Genomic DNA, 27784 nt, shown 5'->3' on the forward strand with positions numbered 1-27784 from the left:
CACACCTGTTATCAAAATATTTTTATTGTTGAATAAGATATGTGATGGAGCAAGTTCGAAGGAACCTTTCCTGAAAGCGGCAACCTTAGCTATTTTGATTTGGGCTTATCCACGCGAAATGAGAACAAGCAATTGAAATTTTAAAAAAGCCGCCATTTTGCCGAGTAAGATTGCTCACGCGTGACGAGCATGCGCACTCATTTGACCGCTGTGTGGACCTCTGGGCTAATCAATGTCAAAATCCAGCAAATCGAAATCTGATTGGATATTACATTTTACCGGAAGTGTCTTTGAATCGGAGGTTTCAAAACAAGAAACGAAATAGACTGTCAAAGATATCGAAGCAAAAACCGCCATAGAATTATCGAAATGCAACTAAATTTTCATACGCTTTGTTTTTGCAGTAAGTAAACACGAAAAAGATAACAAGTCAAATCACATGACTAAACAGAAAAGGCGCGAAAACCTTTGCGATATGTTGCAGCGTTTGACAAAGCTGAATGACAGTATGACACTTGCGACGGTCGAGGTTAGCGAAGAACCTGACAATTTTCGGAAAAATTCCGCTAATTTTCGACTCTGAAATGTGGTTCATAGTCAATGCTGGCCGTTTAAAATCGTTCTTAACATTGTCTAAAGCGAATAAGAGTTAAACAGCCTTTCTCGTGCTGTTGAAGGAACTGAAAGAAGCAAACTTGTAATCAATTCGCACCGCGGAGTCTGCGAGTTGATCTGACTGGAGCAGAATTTATTGAAGATTACTTTGTTGAACAGGAACAGATATTCTTTCAGCAGCCCAGCAGAAACATAATTGAACTTGAACAAGGAAAACCAACGGCCTTTGTTACCACTGCGTAAAAGCGGAGTATTCAAGAATGCGTGGCCCAAAAAGTGGTTCAGAAAGCGGATGGACAGAAAGACAAAAATATTAACGCTTGGAATAGCGATCGTTGTCACTCTTTACACAACAGTTCATTTGTGAGCTTTGTAAGTTTGCAGCTTATAGGACTGATAAACCACATCGAGTGCAGGTAAAATATTTTTTTCAGGGTGAGTTTCTTAAGCTTACACTGAGTGTGTGAATTGAAAAAAATTGCCGATCTTTCTGATAAGCTTAGATTTTCAAGTTGCTGGTTATTTCAGTTGAACGTTTACAGAGTTGCGTCTTGTTATTAAATGTACTTCTGCCATTTTATTGTATTTATTCTGAGATCATGGTATCTGGGTAAGCAAAAGCTGATCTTGTGAAAAACCTATCGTTTGTAAATTTCACGGCGGAAAAAATGAAGCTTACGTTTGTAAACATTTGTTGGTATTTGTCGTCGACGGCAGTCAGGTTGGGAACGATATCTTGCTGAAGTTTATCCAATGTTGTTTGAAAATCTTTACCCTGTTTAGTTAATTAGGTTGAAGCTTATATAACCTCCGACCAGGCTTTATTTTCCTTTCGCTATTAACTTTACCGTGGTGTCATGAAAAAACTTGGCTATCTCGTACTGCATGGACTGCGTATATTCACCCCCATTTTTAAGTTTTAAAAACTACATTTTACAAGCGAAAACAAGCTTAATTTAATTCCAAATGCGTATAGTACAACAAATGGTTTCTAATCGCCATAGCCTATATATGTTTTTTTACCCCTGCCTATGGAAAATGTTTGGTTTTCTCAAAAAACGACCAGAAAATGTGCAAAATGAATTTGTCGCGGTTGAGAGAGGCAAATTGCCGACAAACCCAGATTTTACGCAGCCTTTGTTTTGGTTGTTTTGTTTTCAAGGAAGTCTCACATGAATGACAATCACTGGCAAACGGGAGGGATGGAGGTTGTCGCCATTTTCACTCGTTTTCTTGGCCTTTGATGCTCTTTACCAGAGGCTGTCTTCCTCTCGGTCAGCAGTATCCCCCTTTAAACCGGAAGCAGGATCCTTGCTTCCGGTTTCTGATTAGCCCAGAGCTCGTGGACGTGTGGCCACCGCTGGCCTAAAACGCGCGCGGGCTCTGGGGACGAGATTGTTCTTATCCCAGAAAACGTGGGATTCCGGTCTTAGTGCGCATGCTTACGATTAAAACGGAAGTCAAATGCCCCAAAAAGGCAGCCGTGTTATTGTTATTGGGCCTGAAGGTTTTATCGGGTCTTGAAAGTGTTCGAGAAAGCCAAAATTGATTTTTCCACGCGATCAAAAGGAAGTAGATTTTTTTCCCGTAAGAGCGGATCAAAGCAACTGGATTTTTTTTCATGTAAGAGCGAGCGAAAGGTGGACTTGATTCGACGTTGCTACAACAGACAAGTAACATATTTCTTTATTACTGTTTATACTTACAAATAAAAAAGGAACCAGCAGCTGACTGTGTATTGAATTTATGTTCAAATTACCTTCTCCCCTTCCCTTAACAGTTTACGTCCAAATGGGATTCAATGAACACATACATGTTACCATTTGACAATAATTTAAATCACCTCTTAATATTAGTACTAGTAATATTTACTGTCGTAAATTAAGGTTTTTTTTGTCCCAAAAATTGTTAATTTTATTAGACTGAATTGTGTGTACGCTTTTCTTAAAGTGAATTTAAGAAAGTCATATGTGTTCGAGTGCAAGCTAGTACAATTTCAACATCAGCATATTTAATACATGCCATGAATTCAAGAGCAGCTTTGGAGTTTTTCTTTCTGAATCAACATTCCTTTTGCCTAGCTTTTGGCAAAACTGATAGAGAGTGTTCACATCTTGCATGCTTTTAGTGCTGTAGAGTTGCTCCCAGGTATACTAATAATGTATCTAGAAATAAAATGAAGTAGTATAACAGAGATTGGATAATTGTGTCAACAGGCTTTGAAAATAAGGATAGTGAGTTGTGTTGAGGTTTAATTTGTTAACTATTCTGCCTTACCACAGAGTAATTATATGAGAACTGTATGGAGAGTGGTGATCATGCCACCTCTCATCAGTAAATTGGTTATAATGTGATTGTTGAGCTAGACTGTTGATAACCTGACTATATTATATTTCATTTAGTCAGTAAATGTCTATACCGTGCATATAATCTCCTTAGTCTGTTCTTGTATACATGTAATCAAGGTAAAATAATTTAAAACTATCTTATGTGGGTTCTCTTGTAATTTTGGGTGCAGTGTAGGAAGCACAGCGAAGGGGTCGAAAGATTGGGGAAATCGTGTTTATATTATAAATTGAAATAATTTTGGTGGGTCCTGACTTCATCTGGTTGTGGAGTGCACACTTTAAGTAAGAGCTGAGTCAGATAGCTCAGATACTGACACACATTACCTAATGTATTCTGATTGATTAGGGCACATTACTGGTAAATTGATAATTGCTGAGGGATTTGCCATTTCTTTTGAGTACTGGATGGTGATGTGATTTGGTATCACACGTTTAATTGACTTCAGGCTAGGCAAGGGAAGTATTATACTCAACCAACACTCTGCTGAATTGTATAATATAATCTCCTCTCTGATCTTGCAGCTCTTGCTTTGACGACAGATGATTACTATTGTCAAACTCCCCAATATCCTGAATGATTGGCACAGTGTTGTGAGACCTTTGCTGAACTGTGTAAATTATCCAGCACTTGTGGGAATTTGTGGTCCCTTGACAATAATGTTAGCTATAAACTAAAACTGAAAATTGTCAAACGTGACTCTTATTTCAAGCCCTTCCTGGGCTCTGATTGTCTATTAGGCCACAATGTAAGTCATCCAGCATATTGCATAATGTTTGTGGGACTGGACCAAGCCTTATCAGCTGCATCGATCAAATGTCTAGAACAATAGAAATACACATTCAAAATAATAATTCAAAATCATTTAAATTTGTCATACCATCAGTTACAAAACTATATCTAAAAAGATGTTTCAAATTTCTTTTTAGCTGGTTAGCAGAAAAAACAATAAGGCTATAAGTGATGTTTCTTTAACCCATAAGATAGATTGAATAGTAATTCTTTTTTTTTTGGGGGGGGAGGGTCTAACAAGCATTGACTGTAAAACTTCATGTTTCATCTATAATCACTCTATAATTAACAGTTTTGTTAACAAATTATACTTAAGAATTCTACATACTTGATGAGATAATGGTTACACATAATTTTATTAGTTACCCCTTAACAGGGAAGGGGAAGGGAGTAAAGGACCCATATTGGAATCCTTGAAATGTTCAACATATTTTATAGACTTGTCACTCTTTAATAAATATTGAATGCAGTTTTTTTGCAAGCTAGTATTGTAGTGTCTGAAAGTTTTTCTTTTGTTTGATTATCAGTGCAAAATAACAATAAACGGTAGGATTCACTGAGAAGTATAATTTTTATGCTTAAACCTGCTGGCTACCACAAATTTCTTGCTAATATTTACTAGCAATAATAATTACACGAATGAATATTACATGAAGAAATGATAGACGGGGTTGTTTTCACCAAATTATTCAGTAAAATCCATCCACTGCCAAAATAATCATGTCAGTAAATTTACCAATTACAAGTGGAGTGTTTGATAAGGATATAATTATGATGAAAGTGGTCACTTTCTGCACAAGGCTGTGCAAGCATTATCTGCAGGTCATATGCCACACAAACTTGGGGTACTTGGCTTCCATGTTTATGTACAACGGGTACACTTGCAGTGGAATGAAATCGAGCAGGGGCCTTCTCTTGTATCTCCTCAATATAATAGCGTCCCAATTGAACCCTTTAAGGGAAGACTTGGTGTTCTTCCTTATAACATATAGCACAAGTCAGAAAGTCACACCACCGCTCATCTATTTTTTTTTTTCAACAACTGGTACTTTAGGCATGATTGCACACTTGTCTACAAGGGAACCCACAGTTTCCTTGTCTCATACTTCTTCAAATATGGAGTATTTGTATGTTTTGTCAGATGAAGGGAAAAATAATATTTTAAAAAAGTTAGATTGTTTTTACTTACATATTAATGTCAGTACATTAACAGAGTACAATTAAACTATCATTACCTTCAAATTTTTGCCATCTTTATTTTAAACTCAGTGTACATTATTTGTTTAGTTATAAAAAAACTCCAAGCAATATATTATGTAATAACTTTTGTATATCAGTTTTAAGATTGGGGAGGCTTAATATTCATAAGCCTCATGGTATCTTTTATTGAGCCTGATCCTCTCCACTACTTGAGTTTTTTTTTCTTTTATTTGTTTGTCTGTGTACGTGTGGGAAATAAATAAATGTAAAGATTTTAAGGTACTTCTGCATTTCGAAGTCCAGCTTTAGGCTTCAGTATATTTATCTACACATGTTTTTTGACTGGTCAAGTTGGGTGACTCTTCACTGTCACAGTGTGTTGACTTTCTTGCAGAGAAGATGGTTGTGAGTAACAGGCAACAAGTCTTTATTCTCAACTGCCCCTATATACTGTAAAAGTAAACTTCAAATCTGTATGTACTATTACATTTGAGATTAAACTTCATCTGAAGGTAACCTAAAACCACGGCCTTATACACTTTTTAGGACAAATAATTAATTGTTCTTATTTTGCATGGAATATGGAACAGTGAGAAAAAAATCTGACAAAATTTCTCAAAACAAAATCTCTCAAAATTTAAGAAAAATGTTCAACACACCATTACCTCCGCCTGAAATGGCAAACTGGCCAATATGGGCCGTGACTGAAAAAAGTGAAACTTTTGCTCTCGTGTGCGGCGTTTGATCATCGTGAAGATGTCTTCAGCGTTTCCCTTGTGGCAAAACCGAAAGGGAATTAATCGAAACGGAAACCTGAGATGGACTCCACTCCACAACAGATCAGTCATCTCCAAATTTTTATCCACAACAAAATTTATAGATGTTAAAGAACTTCTCTATTTTTCCATGATAACCTTCACTAGTAAATAACATGTTCGAATTATTCACAACGTTGACGACACCAATGTCCTCTCTATTACGTTTAATGTTTCCATACTTGCGAACGGCTTCACCAATTCGTTCTCCTACCGCTTTTTCTCCCAAACTGACCAATGATATTTTTCCGAAAATAATTTTTCATAACAGCAACAGTAATCAGTTTAAGCTGTTTGCATTTTGCCGTGATTTACCGTCGTATGACAGTAGTGGCAAACTTCCTACGATAAAACGGCTGATGTTTAGCCGGCTAGAAATTGTTTCACTGACATAATTCAAAACCTGTCTTTGAATTGGAGTGTTTCTAATTTTTGGTGTGAAAAAAATAAAATAAAATAACCGTGACACACACATAAAAATTACAAAACTCCGAGTTTGGCATTTCAAATCTCCCTCCAAAACAAGGAAAGTTGGTAGGGGGGTTTCCGGTTTGGTTAACTTCCGCAAATGACCAACGGACTTCCTGTCGGTCTTCCATTGTTATGCAGACGACCAATCAAAAAAATGATATTTTTCCATTGTCCCAGAGTCTCTCCTGGCGCCGCCCCGCTGACCAAAAAGCCTGAGGACTCTGGGTACGAGATTGCCGACCGACCGACCAAGTCAACAGTCAGCTATTGCTATAACTCGTTCATTGCGCTACGCGCATTCACGAGTTAAAAATGAGAAAACAAAACATACTAATTGCTAAAAAAATGAACTGTAGAAAGAATTGTGGTAAAGACGGCCCTTGAGCCACTAATATAAAAAGAAGTGGATTCTTTCAGCGAGATCGAACATTGGAAAGCAGGCCATGTTGTTGTGCGCGTATGACGTCATATTCCCCTTGGTGCAACTAGATCCAGCTCTCTATGTGGTTCACGGGCATTTTTCGATTCGAGTAATGGCGGCAGAGCGAAGCTGAACTTCGCGATTAAAATAACTGGTCTTCCCTTTAGAATTTCGATGTAAAATTTGGCGTTGTAAGTATTTATCAATCCTACTTTCTAAAGCTGAAGAAAAAAGGATGGAAATTTTTGATCGTAGTGGCACAATAAGACTCTATAGTGATTTCAAGCACCGTAACTGGGTTCTCTGTGTTTGTAACTCTACCCTCTTTTTGTTTACTGGTAGCCTTTCAAGTAAGATTATCTTAAGGAAAATTGAGCTGCTTTTCTCACCCTGGAAATATTTTTGCTACCTATTCATGTTTTCTCTGAGCGCCTCCCTAAGTTTGTCAATAAAATGACCAATATTTACCATACCTGCGTAATCGTATCCTTTCCATCTCTTGAAAAAGTACTTTGCAACGGAAGCTTGGGAATTAGACCAACGCAAATGCTGACGGTATTCTTAGCTGAGGTAAAAGAGAAGTTCTCTTTTAAAATAGAAACCAGCAAGCGGTAGACTTATAACAAAGAAAGTAAAGGTCTTATAGATGAAATGTGGTCCAGTGGCAATCGGTTATAGACTAAAGTGGGAATTTCTCTCTACTGTTTTTCGTTCTTGTTTAACTACTGACTTCCTAACTTGATAGCAAGCGTCTCTCCTGCGATATTTTCTGCGAAATCTGTAATTTCCTTTGGTCATAATATGACAACGCTATATATATATACTTATTTCCCTGTACCATACAGTAATTAATGACGATGCACTTTGATCATTCCACCAGTCGAGAATATAGCGTTATCGAACACGTTCTCTTTTTATCGGACCTTCGCAATTTTCACTGAAAACACGCGATTTACGTTGTAAAGTTTTCTACACCTTAACCACCCCTAACAACCATCAGTTGATTATCAGCAAGCTTGAAAAATTGAAATACAGAAATACAACTAACATATCAACGGCAGTTTTGTATGGTGTATACACTTATAGACCATAAAATGATGTCGTAAAATGTTCAAAACTCAAGTGGTTTCAGTGAAAAGTTTTGAACATTTCATGGCGTCATTTTATGGGCTATAAGAGTATAGACCATAGAAGACTACCTTTGATAGTATTTGATGGAATTGCTACGTTGATTTTTACGAAAATAAATCACTATTCAGGCAGATGAAGAATACGGAGGATTGTTTCACTGGGTAGACTTGATCTTTTTGGAAACATTGACATTGACTCTCCTGACAAGTCAGTTATCTTTACGAAATGGACATTTGCAGTTTGGCTTTGCTCCGGCTTGAAAAGTATATCTTCGACCAATCGTAATACTAGCTGTATTTTGTTTTTCCTGTTTTTCATTAACTGTTCATAAATATTTAGTTATTTATCTGTTTTTAGTTACATTCACCCGGCAAAAAGCGATATTCGGTGAGATGAACGTTACGGAGTAATGCCGAGAAATAGCGTCGACATGTTCTCTACTCAACACTCGATTTCACCTCCTAACGCAAATCCTCAGAAAAGCGGATAGCAAATGGCAAATGGGGAAAAAATGGATCGAGAAGAAACGTTTATCTTTCTTGCCAGCGCCTCAGCAGTTTATTTTCCCTCTTCTCGTTAACATCCGCTCGAATTATATTACCTAAACAAGCGGAGAGACCACCATCCGATTTATTTTCTTCCAGTATTCTGTCCCCTTCCTTCCAGACAATCAGTAACACGACAGACGATTTACGATTTTTCGATTTGAAGTTGACTAAGAGAACAGTGACTGGTTTAACCCTGAAAGACTGTGCTTGTTTTGCTTACATATTTCCTCTTACCTGTTGCTGTTTTACAATTTTCACCAGTCGGCGCTGCTTCTTGGTCCTTCTTTAATCAAACAACTTCGTTGTCGTTCGCATTGAATACATACAATTAACGCATTTTATATTTAAAAGGTGATTGTTAAGGTTAAAGTCATGTGTAGAGTATTTTATTTTCGTCCAAAAATTAAAACCTAGAATTCCCCCAAGCCACTATTTTAGAATCTCTTGGTAATAAGCGCATTAGATTTTCTTGTTGTCTTCCTGATAACCCAGAGACAGGTTTAAGTTCCGGCCAGGAACCTGTGGCCCAATTGGGCAAGTAATTCATGTTAAGGTACCATATAGTCACCCACATAACCCTAACATTAAGTGCAACTCAGTCTATTTTATTCTTCCAAATACCGCTTGTTCATATGATGCCTTGTTTTTGCCAGTGACGCAAGCCGCACAAACGCAGGTATAGGCAAGGGCAAAGCATCAAAACATTTCGGATTCTCTTCCTTTCGCTTGGGTTTCATTGTGTTTGTATGCACACTTCTATCTGTGCTTATGCTTACGTCTCTAGTGAAAACCAACCCTGAGGATGGAAATCGCTCGGTTCAGTACACGAAACAACTTTTCCTAAAACTTCCAACGACAAGTTGCGGACGAAATGGCGCGTATAACACCCCCCTTGAAAACTTTCCCCGCGATGAAAACTTGCGTTGCGAGTTGCAAGAAAGATAAAATAGTCTTGTATTTTTCGAAAGATCGCGATTGCGTTGTAACGCGTGTGACATGTTTTCTGAAAATTCCAAAGCCATTCTGTTATCATTGTGTTGCAAATTAAGAGACAGCTGCTTCGTGTAATGACGTGACTTTCTAGTATTATGCTATTATCCCTAAGAAGAAATATATAAATGTAGGTCATACATGTATCTTCTATTCAACAACAACAACAACAACAACAACAATTTATTCAGGTATTTCCATATCTATACATGGCATTACCTAAGTTAGTTATTCAAATGTAAAAAATTACAAGTTTTAGTACGATTTACTTAAGAAATAACCTTTTGTATCTAAACTTCATAATATCGAAAATGAAAGCAGCAACTGATCTGCAAATGAAGGGGTCTATACTATTAAAAAGAAACAAAATTTTTGAGTTGACGTCTAGGTCTTTAAAAGAGTTATCTTTTTGAAAAATGCCTTAGTTATGCTAAATATTGATTTACAATAGCTTACCCCCTTATTAGTTCCCAAAAAAGTTGGTAGGAAAACTTTTTCAGTATATCTGAATCCTTCAACTTGGAGTCAGAGAGTGTTAGCAGAAATACAAACCTGTTGGTCAGGGGTTAATGTTTAAATAATCAAAAGTAAAAAAAAAACATTTCTTGTTCATTACATCGTTGAAACGTTAAATACAACACAGTGTTGAGGTGTACTCTGAGAATTGTCCATCATGTTGCACTGCATGTCCAGAGCTCAGTTGCATAAAGCAATATTGATATCTATAATTGGAGTGGGAGGTTTATGCAAACATCCCGATTTCTTGAAGGTACACTGCCCGGGGGGGGGGGGGGGTACTTCCTTATAAGAGGCAAATGGGGATGTGCCGCTGGATGGGGTCGCATTTTTCACGACTCGATTGACTAGAATGGGTTGCATTTTCAATAGAGTTACTGGAATGGGGTCGCACATTTTCGGATTTTTGGGGTAAGAAAATTCTATTAAGTAGGAATTCAAAATGGTCTCGGTTAAAAAGTTCAGAAAGTTGTTGTTTATTAAATATAACAATCACCTCGCATTACATTCCGTTCTTGAAAGTAGATGCATAAATAGGAGGTGACTTAGTTGGGATCGCGAAAATTACATTTTCCCAAAAAGTGACTAGGATGGGGTCTATAACTGGCCACAAAATAGACTATAATGAAGCAGGGGCTCTGAGAGGCCAGCGGCACATACCCAGCAAAACTGAACCCAAGTACCCCCCCCCCCCCCCCGGGGTACACTGGTGCTCTTTCAGCATCACTTACAATCAACAGGCTGCCAGGTGTTGAAAGAACAACACAGGAATTATTCTGGCCCCAGTTTCTCAAAGAGTAGATATGTTATCCAGCATATAAATTTTTGCTCTCCAGCTGATAAAATGTATTGGTTAGAATAAATTTTATCCACTGGATAGCGTCATCCGCTCTTTGAACAACTGGGGCCAGAACACAAAGAATGTCGAAAGCATGATTGAAACTTCTACTGTTTCACTAACTGAGCTTTGGATCAGATAAATACAAAAGTCAGAGTTATTTAGAGTTATGTAACAAGAGCTCAGACAAGCTACTGTAATTGGGAGTAAATATACTTCTGCAGGCTGCTTGCAAGAAGGCAGATTTCAAACTGTGCTAGAAGTTTACAGCCATTAAGTCCTCCTCATACAAGGCTATGATCAGCATGATGCCAAATCCCAGAAGCAGACCAATGTTTTGCATCAAAAATGTGACAAGAGGTTCTGTCTGTAATGTCTCGCTGTGCATCAGATCAGGAAGCTACAGAGAGAAAATTCAACACTCTTAAAATGCAACATACAACAGGCTCCCACCATCTCCAACAGCAACTATATCAAACTCCCTTCCTATCTCAAACAAAAACTCACTTAAATCCCCTGGATACTATTCACATTAATTTACTGCTGGGCAGGCCACCTTGAAGGCTAGTTCTCTGGGATGAATTTTGGTTTCCATTGAGTGCTCAGGTAATGGAAGTGTGCTATAGAGCACACATTACTCGGGCCATAAGGCGGCACGAGTTAAGTTCTCGGTCACGTTTGCAAATTCTTTATTATTATTATTATTATTATTATTATTATTATTATTATTATTATTATTATTATTATTATTATTTTTTTTTTGTACTCGGGCACAAGTTAAGTTCTCGGTCGCGTTTGCAAGATCTTTTTTATTTATTTATTTATTTATTTATTTATTTATTTATTTATTTATTTATTTATTCATTTATTATTTTTTTGGGGGGGAGTGGGGGTGGGGTAGGGGGGGAGGTCGCGATGGGCCAAGAGATAAGACTTTGGGCCATGAGTTAAGTTCTCGGTCGCGTTCTTTGTACGGGTCTTGGTAATCTGCGCGCCAGCGAGACATGCGACATGATGTGAGGCATACTCAGGTTAGTATATGTAATAGGACTACATGCTGTCCAATTTGGAAATAATTGGATGAGAAAAATTACGGCCTCGTCCAATTTGGCAGTCCGAGGAATTTTTTGTTCATCCCTCGCACGTCTGCCTCGCATGCCTCGCTGACTCGCATATTGTATACACTCCCCAAGTATGTAATCGGGCCGTGAGGCGCCGAGTTAAGTTCAACACATGACGAGTCACAAACAGGATGGCAGATGACTAAAAATAAATGACTAAAAATAAGACGTATTCCCCATAGAATTTATTTTTAAACGACATTCGCTTACCAAGACAGGTATTTTCTATTTCCAAGGCGAAGACTCTTAAACTTTATGCGATGAACAGAGGCGAAGAAACTTAATCTGTTTATATGTCTATTTTATAGTGTCTTTTGTGCATCTTTTAACTTTCGAAGTTTTTCAACCATCCATATTTCATCTTTTCATTACTAGCACTTTAAAAATTCGAAAGGGTTATATCGTTTAACCGAAAATTTGGCAACTAAATCACTCTATGACCCCGCGGGCCAAGACAGATACAGATCTGTCTCACGTTTACTATTGAAAAACAATCAATGTAGAGACGGTTTCTGTCTTCAAATGAAAGGTGAATAACCAGTGCTTTCCTCTGAATTTCATTTAAAAATATAAACAGCGGAACATTGAAAAACGTTTGAGAGTAACGTACGCGTGATCCGTAACGTTTCTCTAGATCATACCGCAAATTACGATCCGTCATTGACCTGGCGTCACATACACATTAGGACCGTACAAATGGTTTCTGTCTCCAAATGAAAGGTGAAAATGTAACAATTAAAGCCCGGTGATTACAAAAAGCATCCGTACGACAAATGTCGTTTTCCTCTGTATTTCATTCTGACTGCAAGAAATGCAATTCTATCTGGTGGTTACTTATTGCCTCACTATATCTCTGTATCTATCTATTTGGGGGAATTAGCGATGCTGGAGGTTATCACTGCTAAAAGATTGTAGGCTTACGCACCACTCAGTCAAATGTGGCCCGCGTATAAGCTGAAAACGACTTCTTGTTCGTAAAGCTTAAAATTGCAGGTGCAGCTTGTATTAGAGCTCAAACATTATTTTATTCTCCAAAATAACACCTACTGTGAGACAATAAACCCTGAGAATAACCTAAACTTCCCACCTGGTGGTTCCCTTGAAAAAAATCAGATAGTGAACCCTTTTTATGCAACCTGATTCAAAACAAAATTGTGGTAAGTTGCATCTGGAAATTCCCAAATCTCTGTTGCACATGCCTATAGTACAACTTCCCCAAAGGTGCAATCACCCTAACAAGTACCCCCCCCCCCCCCCACCCCAACCCCTAGAATAAAAAATCACAGCGGTCAAAGCAAGTCTCTTACCATGTCAACATATGCTACGTAAAGGAATATCCCAGCAGCAATAGCAAAGATCCAGAATCGTACGTCGCCTTGTTGACCAATAGAAAGACCAATGGCTAAGCCAATGTAACAGGACATGGCAGACAGCAGGTTTGCTAGCATTGCCATCTTGACTGACATACCGGCTCTTAGCAGGACAGCAAAATCCCCTGTGGTCGAAACAAAACATTGTTAAAGAATATTGAAAATTGACATGAAGAAAGGTCTAAAGTGGCAGTTAATGTCATAGATCTGACCCAAAGGAAGACTGGGCCCATACGCATGAAAATTTATAAATGGATCATGTTGCTGTCATTTTACATGTATAATCAAGTAACATTTGGGAACAGGATGCACTAAAAGTGACTTTTAGCATACAATAAAAGAACATGTTATTTGTTTCACAAAGGAAAAAAAATGGTTCTTGACACAAAAAAATGGTGATGTATAGTATACTGCTGTACTATAGACCAAAACATCTGATATAAGAGATTTATTATCCAAGTTAAGCTTTTCTCATTAATAGCAAAGGAAACTACAAAGAAAACCTGAAGTAAGATGAGTGGCCAAACAATAGAAACCAGTTTTTACTGTACAAATAACCCCCAAACCAGTTTTTTACAGTAAAAATAACTAACTGTGCAAATAACATCACATTTTTGCTCATTTTGCTTGTTATTCTAACAGTACAAATGGCAGTCGGATAATAATATGTCTGGATGTTTTGACAAATTCTCCCTTCAAATACAGAAACAAAAAGATTGTGAAACAGTGAGGAGAACTTTATTGCTGATATTTAGGGATTAAGGGGTTAAACAAAGTTAACAGCAGTTAGAGATCATTACCAAGTTCATGAGGAAGTTCGTGACAAAATATGGCAATAGAGGTACTTATTCCTCCAGAAATCCCAGCGCTAAAAGCAGCACCAATGGCCAATCCATCAGTTATATTATGAAGTGTATCGCCTATTATAATCATCCACGCAACAGGAGATATCTGTTTCAGGGATTTCTTTTTTCCTTCCTTGTCCCTAAACACCCGTGACCAGGTAGATTCAAAAGCCTTCTTTGGTTTGCCTGTTGCAGGTTGTGGAACTCCATCAGCTTGATCCTCCAAGTGGCCTTTACCATTCTGCTGAAGATTACAAGAAATTTGACTCATTAATCACTCAAGTGTGCACATAATTTAGGCCTTGTGAGGTCTTGCTAACAGTTTAGATTGTATCAAAGAAAAGATTCTCACAGTTATCTGGAAAAGAAAAACTTGAAAAAAAATTCAGGATTGAACGGGATTCAAACCCATGACCTCTGTGAAGCCAGGGCAGTATTCTACCAACTGAGCTATCAAGCCAAGTGGGGGCTGGTCATGTTCCGAGTCCAATTTAGCTGGTTGCATAGATAACTGCAGTGCATAAATTATACACTTTCATATAGTTTGTATTGTGTTGTTCATAAAATTACCCGGCCCTCTCCTCCCACAGAAGCTTGTTTGGTTTGGAACTTCCACCACTCTAGAAATTCAATTTTAGATTCATACTTTCCTCAATAACTTTGGATTATGAGATCCCCTGACCCCACAGAAGTACTAATGGCCTTCTGTGGTGGGGAGGGGGAAGGGGTATAGGCTAGGTTACTGCTTTCATATCTCATCCCTCCACAAAATTTGTGGTGCCCACAAAATTAACCACAATCCTTTGCATTTTACAAGAAAGCTCTAACAAGGCCCATACATATATTTCTGTGCCGATTAGAGTTGCTGCCTTGCTCGGTCGCTTCAGGCTCCCTCGCTGTGGCAGCAATAAACTTGTAAGACACACATTCATAAAAACTTGTGAACACCTTTATTTGTCACTGTAGAAGTATACACAATCACTGTGTTTGGTTACAATGTGAGTAATCAGTAAATGCATTTGTAGAAATAGTTATTCCCTCCCTCTAACAGGCAACCCCTTCCCCTCCCTTTTCTAATATTCATGCCTACTTCCCCTTTGTGTGACCTAAACTTAATTCAGGGTTCTCCCGAAATTTTGGAGTAGAAGGAGAATAAAATGGAGTAGCTGGCAGAGGAATTTATAAAGGCGCGTAAGTGCCTTCCATGCGCCTCTGGCTCGCTCGCATTTTGCACGTGTTGGAATACATAGTATGTTGTCTAATATGGAGTGTTTTTCGTCTGTAACCACTGCCTTGCAATCTGAGCCTGTTTCGTTTGCTGAACGTTCGATTGACGTCTGCAAGCAGATTCAAGCGATTGTGTGGCGAAATTCTCGACGAAACTTTCAAGTTTATCCAGTCAAAAACATTTTTTTACCCAAGGGAAAGTAGGCGTCGCAAATGGAAAGGTTGCCGTTGGATGCAAAAAAAGTATTTACTTACTTTTTTTTTTTTAATTGGATCAGAGTAGCTGGCGCGCCAAGGACAACTAGCCCGCAATTTTCGCCGGTTGCCAAGGCTTACAGAGATCTCTGCTTAATTAATTAATAAATTAATTAATTGATTAACTAAGTCCCAAGGGGCCTTAGAAGAGGAAATGTGGTATGACAACAAGTCAGAACTTCATCTTGACAACAGTCTGATTAACACCTACAAATTATTTTTTATTGAAATCCCATCCCCACCTTCCCTTCAAATACACCCATCTCCCCACTGTGTGATTTAAACTTATCCCCCCCCCCCCCAGAGGACCTAAAAAGAGGAATACAGTATAATAAGAAGACAAGACTTCATCTTGACACTGCATCTGATTACTACCAACATATTATTGTTTACTCACCACATTTGTCAAAACAATGTCACCATTTCCTGCTGGCAATTTCTCTTCACTCTTCCCCAGTGAAAGGTCACCTTCATGATGTTCCAACTCTGAACAAGTTCTTTTCCTCTTGAAACTCATGTGCCGACTGGAAGGCCCAGGAAGCTGTCGCAAAAACAGAAATGTTTGCCTTTAACAAAACAATCTGGAATATTTATTTTTTTACTAGTTGGCTATTGCTATGGCAATGTGCAAGCTCTAATGATGCCCATTTTGGCCCAACTTGTTTTTCCTCGACTACTCAACCCCCTGGATATCCAGTTTTAATTTCAGACATTGTGGTAACAAAACATAAAATCATCTTGCATCAAATGTTGGGTTGATTTTTTATTTTACTCAAAAGTGGGCATCGGGCTGTTTTTGTTGTTGTTGTTGTTTTGCTAGTTTTAGCTTATTTTTCAAGAAAAACCAGGGCCAAAATATAGAGTCGGTGTCACTTCACATTGAAAAGAGAGCAACAAAGCAGAACAACAGACACTGTTCGTTCACTTAATTAAATCTTGCTCTCTAAAAAGTTAAAATTACAAAACATTCACTATCAACAACAGTTTTGCTGATGATGACCTAATCATTCCTAAAGAAACGAATGAACATGTTTGGGACCAAATCAATGCTAAGCCAATACTCTTGTACAATGAAATTGTAAGCTATATAACTAAGGAAAATGTTAGAGGTTGCCCAAAAACCTGATACAAGTTTTTTCTTATGGTGGAATCCAGATTTCTCGAACCCTCGGTTTCACGAACCTCCTAATATCTCGAACCAAACCTTGCTTCCCTTGGATTTGCCTCACTCAAGCTCTATAATTTCACCCCCGATTTCTTGAACCCTTGATTCCTTGAAACTCCCAGTAACTCAAACCAATTTTGGCTCCCGTGGGACAAATTGACCCTCGATAACTCAAACGTGCGAAAATTTCGAAACCACTTAGTGTGGATGTCAATAACTTATGACTGAACTTGCAACAGAGACTGCAACAACTGGCATTGTTGTGAAATGTGATGGTGATGTGGCTACTTTTGTAGCTGATCTCCTAACTGATGAGGATATATTAGCAGAGTTTAACCACTCAGCAGATGTAAATGAAGAGGAAGAAGAAGAAATAGATGAGGATGAGATTGTGATTGTAGACGAACCACCCAAACCACCAACACAGTGTGAATTGTGCCAGGCAATCGGCATGCTTAACACATTCAGCTTTTTTGCTGATGATGCGCACCTCGATAATCTGCGCTAAAGCACCAGGAACATTTCTTAAATCATAGACCACAGCTCCCGGTTGCAAAGATGTAACAAATTATCGCAAATTATTTCAGCTAAATTGAGTGAGCAATATATACAGACTCTACAGGACATGTGTTCTGCTATGGTCTGTTTTTGTCTTTTAGTACATTTTGTTTGTAAATAAAGGTCAAGATCTACATTAAAAAGGATGTATTTTTTCATCAGCAAACAATACCCGGCCAATTAAGTGTAATTTGATGCCACCTTGGATTTCTCGAACTCCCTATTTCTTGAACTAATTAGCATTTTGCCTGGAGGTTCAAGAAATCGAGATACCACTGTATTTAAACTAGTAATAATCGCAGATTAGAGAGTGCGTTTGTCACAGGTCAAACAAGCCCAGGCCAATCTCAATCCCAGGCGCTCTCTCTTTGTGATGTCATCCGCCCCTAAAAAAAAAAAAAAGCGGTGGATGCCAGATGTGCATCTCAAGATCTATCCACCCATCCACGACAAGTCCCATAAAATCTCGACTCAAATCCGTATTAGGAAGTGTTCTTCTTACGTCGAACGCAATAAAATTTCCCATTCATGTGTAATAACTGACCTCAGCGTCAATGTGACTGTGGCTGCCAAGTTCAACAACTTTGCTCTTTAGTGCCAAATGCATCAGAGTTTCAAACACGAAAAAGGCATAAACAGAGGCCAGCACAACTAAAGCCTTCCAAATGAATCCAGTGTCTTCTGAATGATCATCATGGCCACCACCAGCAGCGTCATGTTCTCCATGGGCATGAAGACCAAACGCCTTATCAATAATCAAATAAACACAATTATCATCACAGGGGAAACTCCCTAACCCTTTAGGCCTCAATAGCAACCGGCATTTAATATCATTACTTGATCAAACATATTGGTGATGAGAATAAGGAAAAGAAGCCAAAGACAAAATGTCTTGATGTTGAAAGAAATTCTCCCAAATAGTTCTATATGAAATATACAGTTACTTGTAGCTACGCAATGCTTTTGAGTGGCATACCGTGAAATATCCCACAGGTGACTTGAGTTTTCTTAGTATACACACTCGCCTTTAGGCGAGTGTGTATACAAAGAATAATCAAATCATGAGTGGGATATTCATGGTATAACATCAGGATTTTTTCATGGAATACTACCCATTGCATGCTGCAGAATATGCAATGGGTTTCTAGCTTTCTGATTAGCTCTCTTCTCTGTGGCATGGGATAAATATGGAGAGAAGTGGGAAAAATAATAATTATGATTGCCCCTTCAGTTTCCTCATGCTTTTAATCTTGCAAAACATATTTACAAGGTTATAAAAAATTTCCGTTTCCTTCCAAACTCCACCACTTCACACAAATGCCACGTTCCTTGGATCTTACATGTTTTTCTCCCGCATCCCATCACCTTCTCTCCCAGACTGTCTCCTTATCTTTTACGCTGTATAGTCACTGCCCCTCAGGACAGGCAGAATTTGAAGTCTGGCAAAGTGACAAACACAAGCTTTCTCACATATATTTACCACAATTTGTCCACGGGATTCCCATATAAAAGTGACCCGTGTGATCGTTGTACCTTTTAGGTGTTAAAATTTGTGGTTTGGTACCCATTAGGGTGCTAAAATCTGAAATGCCTTCTGTCAGAGGTACGGTGGTACCTTTTGGGGTATTGAGCTGAAAAAAGTATGAGGACCAAAGTAAAAACTAATGTCAGTCAACCGACTTTGTACCTCGCCACAAAACAGAATTCTGTCACCTTTTAGGGGTTCTTTTCAAAACTTCCGACGATCATCCCCGTCACTTTTTTACAAGAGTCCCTCCCCCACTTGGAAAATTCCCACACTTGATCTTCTGTTTGCACACTGGAGAGGCCGCTTGACCTTATTATTTTCCTATTTCTCCATGTAAGCAAAAAATGTACAACAAGTTGATGTTCTGAACAAGGCTTATCAAACTTGAACATTTACTGAACTGTGCTTACATGAGGCAACAGATGAAGTAAGCTGTCTGCTGACAAGGTTCCCACAGCAAGTGCCACCAGCAAGGCCAAGATGTTCTTGTACAATTTCTTTCCGGCAAACGGAATGGTAGCGACACCCACCAAAGATGTAAGGCTGATAATGGTCACTGCAGCAAACCCATAACCCCAAACTATCAATAGAACAAAACCACAAAGGTCATCAGTTACATGTTACAGCGGTTTTCATTTCACTGTTGTAAAACTAAACCCAAAGTAATTACTCTGGCCAATCATAAGAGATGCAAACACAGCAATGAACCAATGAGAACTCGAAACAAATACAGGTAACCTTCTTATTGGCTGAAAAAGTGGTGTGAGTTTTGCTAACAAATCACAGAGTGAAGTAGAGTAAAACCAAAGCAATTACCAAATCACTTTCAACACTCAATTGAAAAGCACTCTTTTGACATGTTTTACTAATCAATTTACCAACAAGTGACAGTCTTTACATGAAATGCCACTTTCAAAACCTCTTCAAAAGCTGAATCAATTGTGCATCAACAACAACAGCAATAACCTTATCAACACACGATGAGTGGTTAACGCAGAAACCAAACAATCAAACAGGAGCTCTACGGTCTGATGTCTGATAGACAGCAATGGAAGGGTATCCGGGGTGCATACAACTGGAAACCCAGTTGACACATGATAGGCAGTCTAAAGCTTGTGGGATCATGCATAAACTACAGGAAAAATAAAGGACCATATTGATTGATTGCTTGATGGAAAAGACTGCTTGCTACCAAGAAAGAAATTATTACTTTTCATGACATTATGCATTTGAGGGTTCCTGTGAGGACTTTAGGAGTCAAAGCCAAGAATTTTATGGGCTGTAAAGCTGTAGAGAAGACAAGATTATTTTGGCTGTACTTAACACCTTGTGTTGCCTCAGTTCAGATATTAGGGACTTTTAAGATTTGACTGTGAGTATGAGATTGAGTAAGAGCACAACATTTTGGAATTATTATTGTTTTTGATTGCTTGATGGAAAAGACTGCTTGCTACCAAGAAAGAATTTATTACTTTTCATGACATTATGCATTTGAGGGTTCCTGTGAGGACTTGCAGAGTCAAAGCCAAGAATTTTATGGGCTGTAAAGCTGCAGAGCTGACAAGATAACCACTTAAAGCTTATCAGGCTTAATTCTAGGGTCTCCTTATCTGCTGTAAACAACGAGAAAGAGTGAGAGTTTCAGGGACAGGACTGGTTTGAAATTTGAAAGTTGTATTCACACTCAACCTTGTACTCCTACTCAGAAATGAAAGCCCCTACTATAACAGAATAGACCTTTATCACGAAAATTTAAAATTTTTATGTAGGCCTGATAACGCAAAACAATTAATACTGCTGGAAAGAGCACCTTAAAGTAGTAAAAAGGCCAAGTTTGAGATCTGGTCTTTTAAAGAAGCGAAGATATGGCTCCGTAAAGTCTGGAAATTCTATAGACGTTTGCCCGTCGTCATACAAACGTTTGGAAAAGTTCCTGAATTCACGGAACTATTAATATCTTCGCTACTTTAAAAGACCAGACTCTCAAACTTGGCCTTTTTACTAATTTTAAGGTACTCTTTCCAGCAGTATCAAGCAGTATCAATAATTATTGTTTTGCGTTATCAGGCCTACATAAAAAATTTGAAATTTCTGTGATAAGGGAGAATGGCCAATTTTAACCCTTCCACTCACATGATCTAAATGTTAATTCTCCTGACTGACTGCCATACATTTCTTTTTAAAGTAATTAGTTTACAGAATTTGACATTACATTATATATAAACAATAGCCTCCACTTGGCCCGAAAATATGCTCAGATATTTGTCCGCCGACATTATCTGTTCTGAGAAGCGAACAGTTCGCTCGAGGAAAACTGTGAGCTTGGAGGTGCAGATAATGTCCAAGGACAAATATCTGAGCATATTTTTAAAGCCAAATTGAGGCTATTGTGGTTATTATCCTTCAAATATTTTTCGCAACATGTAACAACGAGCTTGCGTATTTGAACATTTCGTTTAAGAACAGTTTACCGTCAAAAACGTTTAGAGCGTATGTTGTTTTCTGATACTGCTTTATCGACCAGTATTTGATGGATTATTATTAACAATATCAGCTAGTTGATGATTTTCTTTATTCTCATCACCTGTCTGGTTGATAATGTATTTGGTAATGTAAGGAGAAATTATATATTGATCACTCCTGTGAGTGAAAGGGTTAATGAACTTGTGTCACTGCTTGAATCAGGGTGATGTCGCGGTCCTTAAGTATTGTGGCAGACCTGTTCTCATTTTATTCATTGAGTGCTATTATGTAAGTGTATTACCGATGGTACAACCACCAGTTAAGGGTGCAGTTGCCATTCCAAACACTTACTTTTGGCGAGATGTTTGTCTGGGTCAGCTTTTGTTTGCTTTGATTGATCTTTACAAGCTCCACTCTTGGCTTGTTGCACAAATGCCGGGCAAAGCTGTGTGAAGTCATAACTATCTGCTCCAGTGGAGTGATCGATGTCAAAAACGGTCAGCATGTCATCCAGTGAGTAACACTAAAAACAAAAGGATGAAAATATTTGAAGTCTCAGTTTACCAAAAGTATGTGACGAGTGGGCTGGGAACTGTAGAAACTGGTTTTAACTATAGAGGGATGGTAAGAGAGACTGACGGAGGAAGGAAAGGTGTGACAGAGGAAGGGAAAAAGGGAGAAGAGAGAGAGAGCTGAGGAGTAGGGTAAGAGGAAGGGAAGGACAAATGGTCAGATTGAAGGAGGAAGGAAGCATAGATGGAAGGGAGAGAGGGAGGGGGAAACAAAGTAGAGACAGAGAGAGAGAGAGAGAGGAAAGGACGCTATAGCAAGAATTCAACTGGTCTGAAATATCTCTATATCTTCACAGCCAACGTAAGCAACACCTGACTTGTACCATGTACTGTTAGTGTATATGAACTGTGATTGGTATTAAGTAACTTAAACATTTCACTCTCAAGTCATAACACAAGTATGACCAATCACTTGAAAGCCACGTGTATAATTATGTACAAATTTCCAACATTTGCATGTTGCTACAAAACATGCAGTCCCTAGATGTGACTCGCAATACCAAAAGGATTTCATTTACATTCTATTCACATACAACTTACATTGCCACTCCCTCCATTGGTTTCATGGCCATGGTCATCAACTGCACGGCGGTGAACAACATGAGATGCTGCTGATTCCTGCTGTGGCAACAATACCCCTGCTGACCTTCGGCGCCTATGATTATGACCATGATCATGACCTCCACTTGACGACGACGCTGATGACTCGGGTTTTTTTGCTATGCCAAGGCTGTCTGTAATCTTCTTTAAGTCATCTTCAGATAGATGAGTTTTTCCATTGAAGATATCTTTGATGAAGAATTCTTTTGATGGCAGTTTTGATCCCGTTTCGTTGTGGCCATGTCCTTCCTCAATACAGTATCCTTGTACCAGATGAAGGACAATGCTTGCACAAGCTTTCTCAAAGGCATGCTGATCAAGGCTCTTCTCCTCTTCTTCGTGGTGTTCTCCAGCATGTTCTCCATGGTGTTCCTCCTCTTTGATCTCCTTGATGATGCTTTCAGCAGAAAAACACTAGTAAGAGAAAGGTGACACAGACTCAGATGGATCATCGGTCCTCTCCCTATCCTGGTGGGGCACTTTCATGGGGAGTGGACAGGGGAAAGATACTAAGCTATGGCCTGAGGCCTGGGTACTCAAGACAGAGGGCACAGTTTTTTCCCAATAGGGACCAACCTTAAGGTTGGTGAATAACATTTTTATTTATTTCAGGAGAAAACAAGGCCCAGGTCTTGGAACAAATCTGCCCACTGTTGGAACAGATCATAGTGCAGCTTCACCCAGTCCCGTAAATTGTCCATGACATAGTAATCCTCCCCACCCCTCTAAAATGTCCATGACATTGCACTGTGTGACGAGCAAACAGCTGCCTGCAATGCAGATATATACCTGATGTAGACTGTAAGCGCTAACATTTTTTGACATTCTAGCATGAATCAGATGTAATATTTTCGGGAACTATAAACCAAGCAATACTTCACAAATGACCAAACCGTCGAAGAAGATGCAGCATTGATGAAATGTGCCGAAAGTTTATCAAAGATTTGTTTTCGACTACTGAATATGTTGACAGTTTATAGAAACAAAGCTCAAACTTATGCCATGAGCGACCAGAGAATCGTGCTAAAATGGCCTTTGGACCTGTCTTTTACAGCATATTATAAGGTTAGAACATTTCGGCAGGCAAGTTGCTGCTGGCAACCGCTATGGGGCGCTACTTCAAACCGTAATTGCCACAAAATTTGAAAATTTCTGAACTTTTTTTCACCGGCCTCCAATTAACTACACATTTGGCCATGTCTTGGCCAAGTTTGGGCTTCATTTGTCAAATCTTCTCCGCGAAAAGCGAAGCTCAAGTCCTTCAGGTAGGTTATAAACTATGATCTCTGGAAAAGTCAGCGACCAAAGGAAATCTAAACATGCGGCCCATTTTATATCAGCCAATCAACACTTCACGACCTTTGGGCAGGGTATTTGAAACGTAACGGTCACGAAGTGTTGATTGGCTGATTCAAAATGGACCAAATGTTTAGAATTCCTTTGGTTGCTGACTTTGCTACAGATCATAGTTTGTAAACTACCTGGAGGACTTGAGCTCTGTTTTTCTTGGAGAAAATTTGACGAATGAAGCCCAAACTCGACCAAGACATGGCCAAATGTGTAGTTAATCTGAGGCCGGCGAAAAAAAAGTTAAGAATTTTTAAAATTTTGCGACAATTACGGTTTGAAGAAGTGTCCCATAGCAGTCGCTGGGGGCGACTTGCCTGCCTTGTTCTTCTTCTCTCAAGTACAGTTGAACCTGTATATAGCAGCCCTGTATTAAGCGGCCAGTTTTCAAAGTCCTGACTGCTCGTTCATACAAATGCTGTATTTGTTACCTGTATTAGGCGGCCACCTGTATTAAGCGGCCGTGGCCACTCTGTAGGAGTCCTATGTTTGGCTTTGCTTGTTATTTTTACCTGTATTAAGTGGCCATTCTTGAATGGAAACTAAGCCACATGTTATCCTATGCGGCATTTTATTGTGTTTAAAATGCAATCCAGCATCACTATAAAGAAATAACCTGTACAAAGCTACTGTAAGCTGATACTCAGCTGTTTACTATCGTTAACACTTCTCAGATGTCCGCAATGTGCTGAAGTACAGTACCATATCACGAACACTAAAATAAGTTTGTGTTGAATATCCTTCATTCTTTAGCAAAAAATTCCTCTTTAGTTAGCTTGTTCTTCAGCCATGTGACATTGAACATTGAGCGCAACAACTATGAAATGACAGAATGAGGTATTTTGTTGTTAACTGTAACTCACAAAAAATAGAGCACTGTATACCGTAGAAGAGTAGAGGACAATTTATTGTATAGTACTTTTACACAATGTTACGTATATTATACCATTATTACAAGTTGGCACTGAACTTTGTTTAAAGTATTGATCACTTGAAAGACGGTTGATTGTCCTATTGTTTCCTTGCATGAAGTGTGTTTGTATGATACGCCATTAAAATTGACATTAGACAATGCCCAGAGAGTAGTTTTAGTGATCCTGTATTAAGCGGCCAGTTCTTCAAGTCCTGAGAGTGGCCATTATATACAGGTTCGACTGTACTGGCCTTTAGCCGGTACCAGCAAAAACTCGCCAGAGAGAGGTTTTTATGGCTCGGAATGGCAAAAAACACCACGCGTGACTCAAACAACATTATTTTCCTTGAAACTTTATTTCAACACAAAGGTAAAAGGCAACTATAACATCTCCACTAAAATTTCAACCGATCGTGTCGCGTCAATATTAAGTCTCAAGTTTGAAACAGCAATTACACCACACAAGCAGAGGGTGGTCTGCCTGTGCTGTGAAGCCTGTTCTCCATCTCCTCAGCTGTAGGATTTTCCTTGCAAGGGGCTAGAGCAATAATCTCTCTTGTAATCTCATGCCCTTATTTACGAAGAATGCAAAGAGCCAGAAATCGAAACCGCTGAGGTTTCTGGTTAGCAAAAATCAAAAGCAAAAGAGCCACAATTGTCTAATCATGCGCCCAGACTCCACGGCGGAATGAAGCCATTGACTTGAAAATCAGTAATGCAAATTAATGACAAAGGAATGTCTGTATTATTCACATCTGTCACCAGCTTAACGTTAACTTAACTACCCTTTTTAACCATAGTCACGCCTTTTACTACAGTAAAATCTCAAGTGTGACCTCAGCCATTGGAATCAAAACACGTGAAAAGTTTTTCCTCGCGAAGCAAGGTAAATAAATCTGTCACACCAAGCGGAGCTAAGCCGCACGAATTCGAGCGAAAAATTTTTTTATATATTTATAGGATGTCCGCAATGTTGCCTAGCAACAGTGAAAAACAAAGTATGAATGACGTCTGGCAAAAACAGGTTGGGTGACACACTGGCGTCAACAGTTTGCTGGAGCAAAATTTGCATACTTCGGGAAAGTTTGCGTTCAGATCAAAGTTCAACTGCAATGTTCATCAATATTCACTGGATAGAGATATCTCTGCAGAATCTTTCCCCTTTCTTCCAGAAATCTTTTTTGGGAAAGATTGCATCGAAGAAATTACACGTTTTGTGGCCGCTATAAAATAATTTTCCGTGGGAAATAAATTCATCGAACACGACAGCGCTGCACGCCCGTAGTACATTTCGTCGTGTCAGAAAAAGATTTCAACCGTAAACTAGCCTGTGGAACTATGAAAAGACCATGCTCATCAAAATAGTTGCTATGTTCAGAAACCTTTCAATCTCCTCATTTGATGCTACAATACGAGTTCAGAGGGCTTTCCACCCAGCCCCAGCTTCGCGAGGTTTTGCGAGTCACGTATTTCTAGTGTATATGCGTGCAAAATATCCCTAAAGAAAGTTCCCGGAAGATACGTTTGAGTAATTTGCGAAACAAAATCGCCTACCTTCTTCGCAGTTAAAAATTCGCCAATCGTTTTGTTTATCTCCTCGACAATATGCTCCAAAGCGTGGTGTGTAACTACTTGTTTCCCATGACTGTAATTCCTCGCGAACGAGAGGTAGAGTTCGCTATGGTTCCTGGGAGAAATTTGGCAACGTTGATGACCAGAATTCTTTTCACGCGCAGGCAATAGGCAATACACAATCACCGGACTGACTTCAGCAAATTCGCTGGAATTTAGAGTTGACAGCGTTGATCCGTCGAAGCTGTGTAGATCGGTCAGTGTAAAACACTGCAACAAAGAAACAAAGTGTTCAAAGGATATGAGAGTCAAAGGGAACCACGTGTTTGGTAATACAAGTTTGCGTTTCCCTTACGCTTCGACGTTTTGATGGATTCGCATTTATCCAACTTATCTAGGAAGATCGAAGGGCCTCTGCTCGCAGGGTAATTCGCATTGAGAACCTTGTTTATATTCACCCCTCATGTCTTACCCGGCTCTCTCACGATCTTCACCTCGTGGTGTCTCTTCTTTAGATACATAATTTTTGTGGGCAATACTTTTAGCTTTGCCAAACAACGTGAAACTATAAAACCTAAGCTATTAATGAGCTTTCAGGGAAAAAATATCGCAACGCAAAATTTACTCGTAGAAGGAATCAATGATCTTTCTTGTGCTTACCTGTCGGTAATCCTGGCTGCGTTTGCTAACGGAACAGTTCAAGAAATTCAGCTTCTCAAAAAGTCTCTGTTGATCTTCAGGCGAAAGCGAATCGCCATTGACTGCCTCTCGGAGATCTTTGAACGAGTAATGCTCGTGTTTTCGGCTTTCGTGTGAAAGAACAGAATCGAAAAAACACAGCTTCAAGCATAGAAGAAAGCTTATTTTCAGGGAAAACATTTCTGTACGAGTCTATGACCCACGCCACTTCCTTATAATAGTCGAATTTATAAACTAAATTCGATTTTCAGACGACATTACGGCTGAATAATGACGGCGTTGGGAGAAAACATATTCCGTATTTGGTGGAGTCGCGAAGCGACGGAGCCCAATACGGAATATATTTTCTCCCAACGCCGTCATTATAAAGCCGTACTGTCGTCTCAAAATCGAAGTTAGTTTTTTATCGAGATACAGACATTTTGTTGGAGAGAGCAAACGGATAAAGTACAAATCGTGCTCTGATTGAAAAAGAAATTCTTACTCCAGTCAAACTGTCGTAGCCATGGTAATATCCCGTACGCGAAATTTTTTCTCGGGACGGGTAACTTGCATTTTTGGCTTTACTGCGCCTTATCAAGTTTTCGACGAGTAGGCAAACACGCTCGAAATAACACTGTTCGCATGGAAATCCGATCTCAAATATTTTTTTATAAAACATCGCTTCTGAAAAATTCATGAATCAGTCAGCAGAGCTCAGATCCGCTCATGCACAACTCAGTACACGACATTACATGACATTAGCGCTGTCGCGTAAATTATATGCAAACGAACACTATAGAAAACCACTAGAATTATAACATAGCGCGTGTGCATCCTAATCTAATTCCTATTGGCGTCATCATGGTACATTTCTCAACATACGC

General features: G+C 38.9%; 1 protein-coding gene across 2 annotated transcripts; it reads right to left on the reverse strand.

Annotated features, from left to right (window-relative positions):
- Nucleotides 1-9487: 9487 nt before the first annotated feature.
- LOC146461777 (metal cation symporter ZIP14-like) lies at nt 9488-27162 on the reverse strand. Of its 2 annotated transcripts, none has more exons than XM_085086687.1 (10): nt 26880-27162; nt 26202-26489; nt 22328-22801; nt 21567-21738; nt 19163-19332; nt 17769-17969; nt 15899-16042; nt 13975-14260; nt 13112-13299; nt 9488-11083 (listed from the first exon to the last, which is right to left on the reverse strand). In XM_085086687.1, exons 1-10 carry the CDS (start codon nt 27096-27098, stop codon nt 10940-10942), a joined length of 2286 nt encoding a protein of 761 aa, XP_084942813.1. In that variant the 5' UTR covers nt 27099-27162; the 3' UTR covers nt 9488-10939. The 2 variants fall into 2 exon arrangements, with proteins under 2 accessions (XP_084942813.1, XP_084942812.1); XM_085086686.1 differs by having other exon boundaries at nt 13975-14263; nt 26880-27159.
- Between the last annotated feature and the right edge of the window lie 622 nt (nt 27163-27784).

Source organism: Pavona decussata, unplaced genomic scaffold (genome assembly GCF_977016875.1).
Source record: "Pavona decussata unplaced genomic scaffold, jaPavDecu1.1 SCAFFOLD_195, whole genome shotgun sequence".
Lineage (NCBI taxonomy): Eukaryota > Metazoa > Cnidaria > Anthozoa > Scleractinia > Agariciidae > Pavona > Pavona decussata.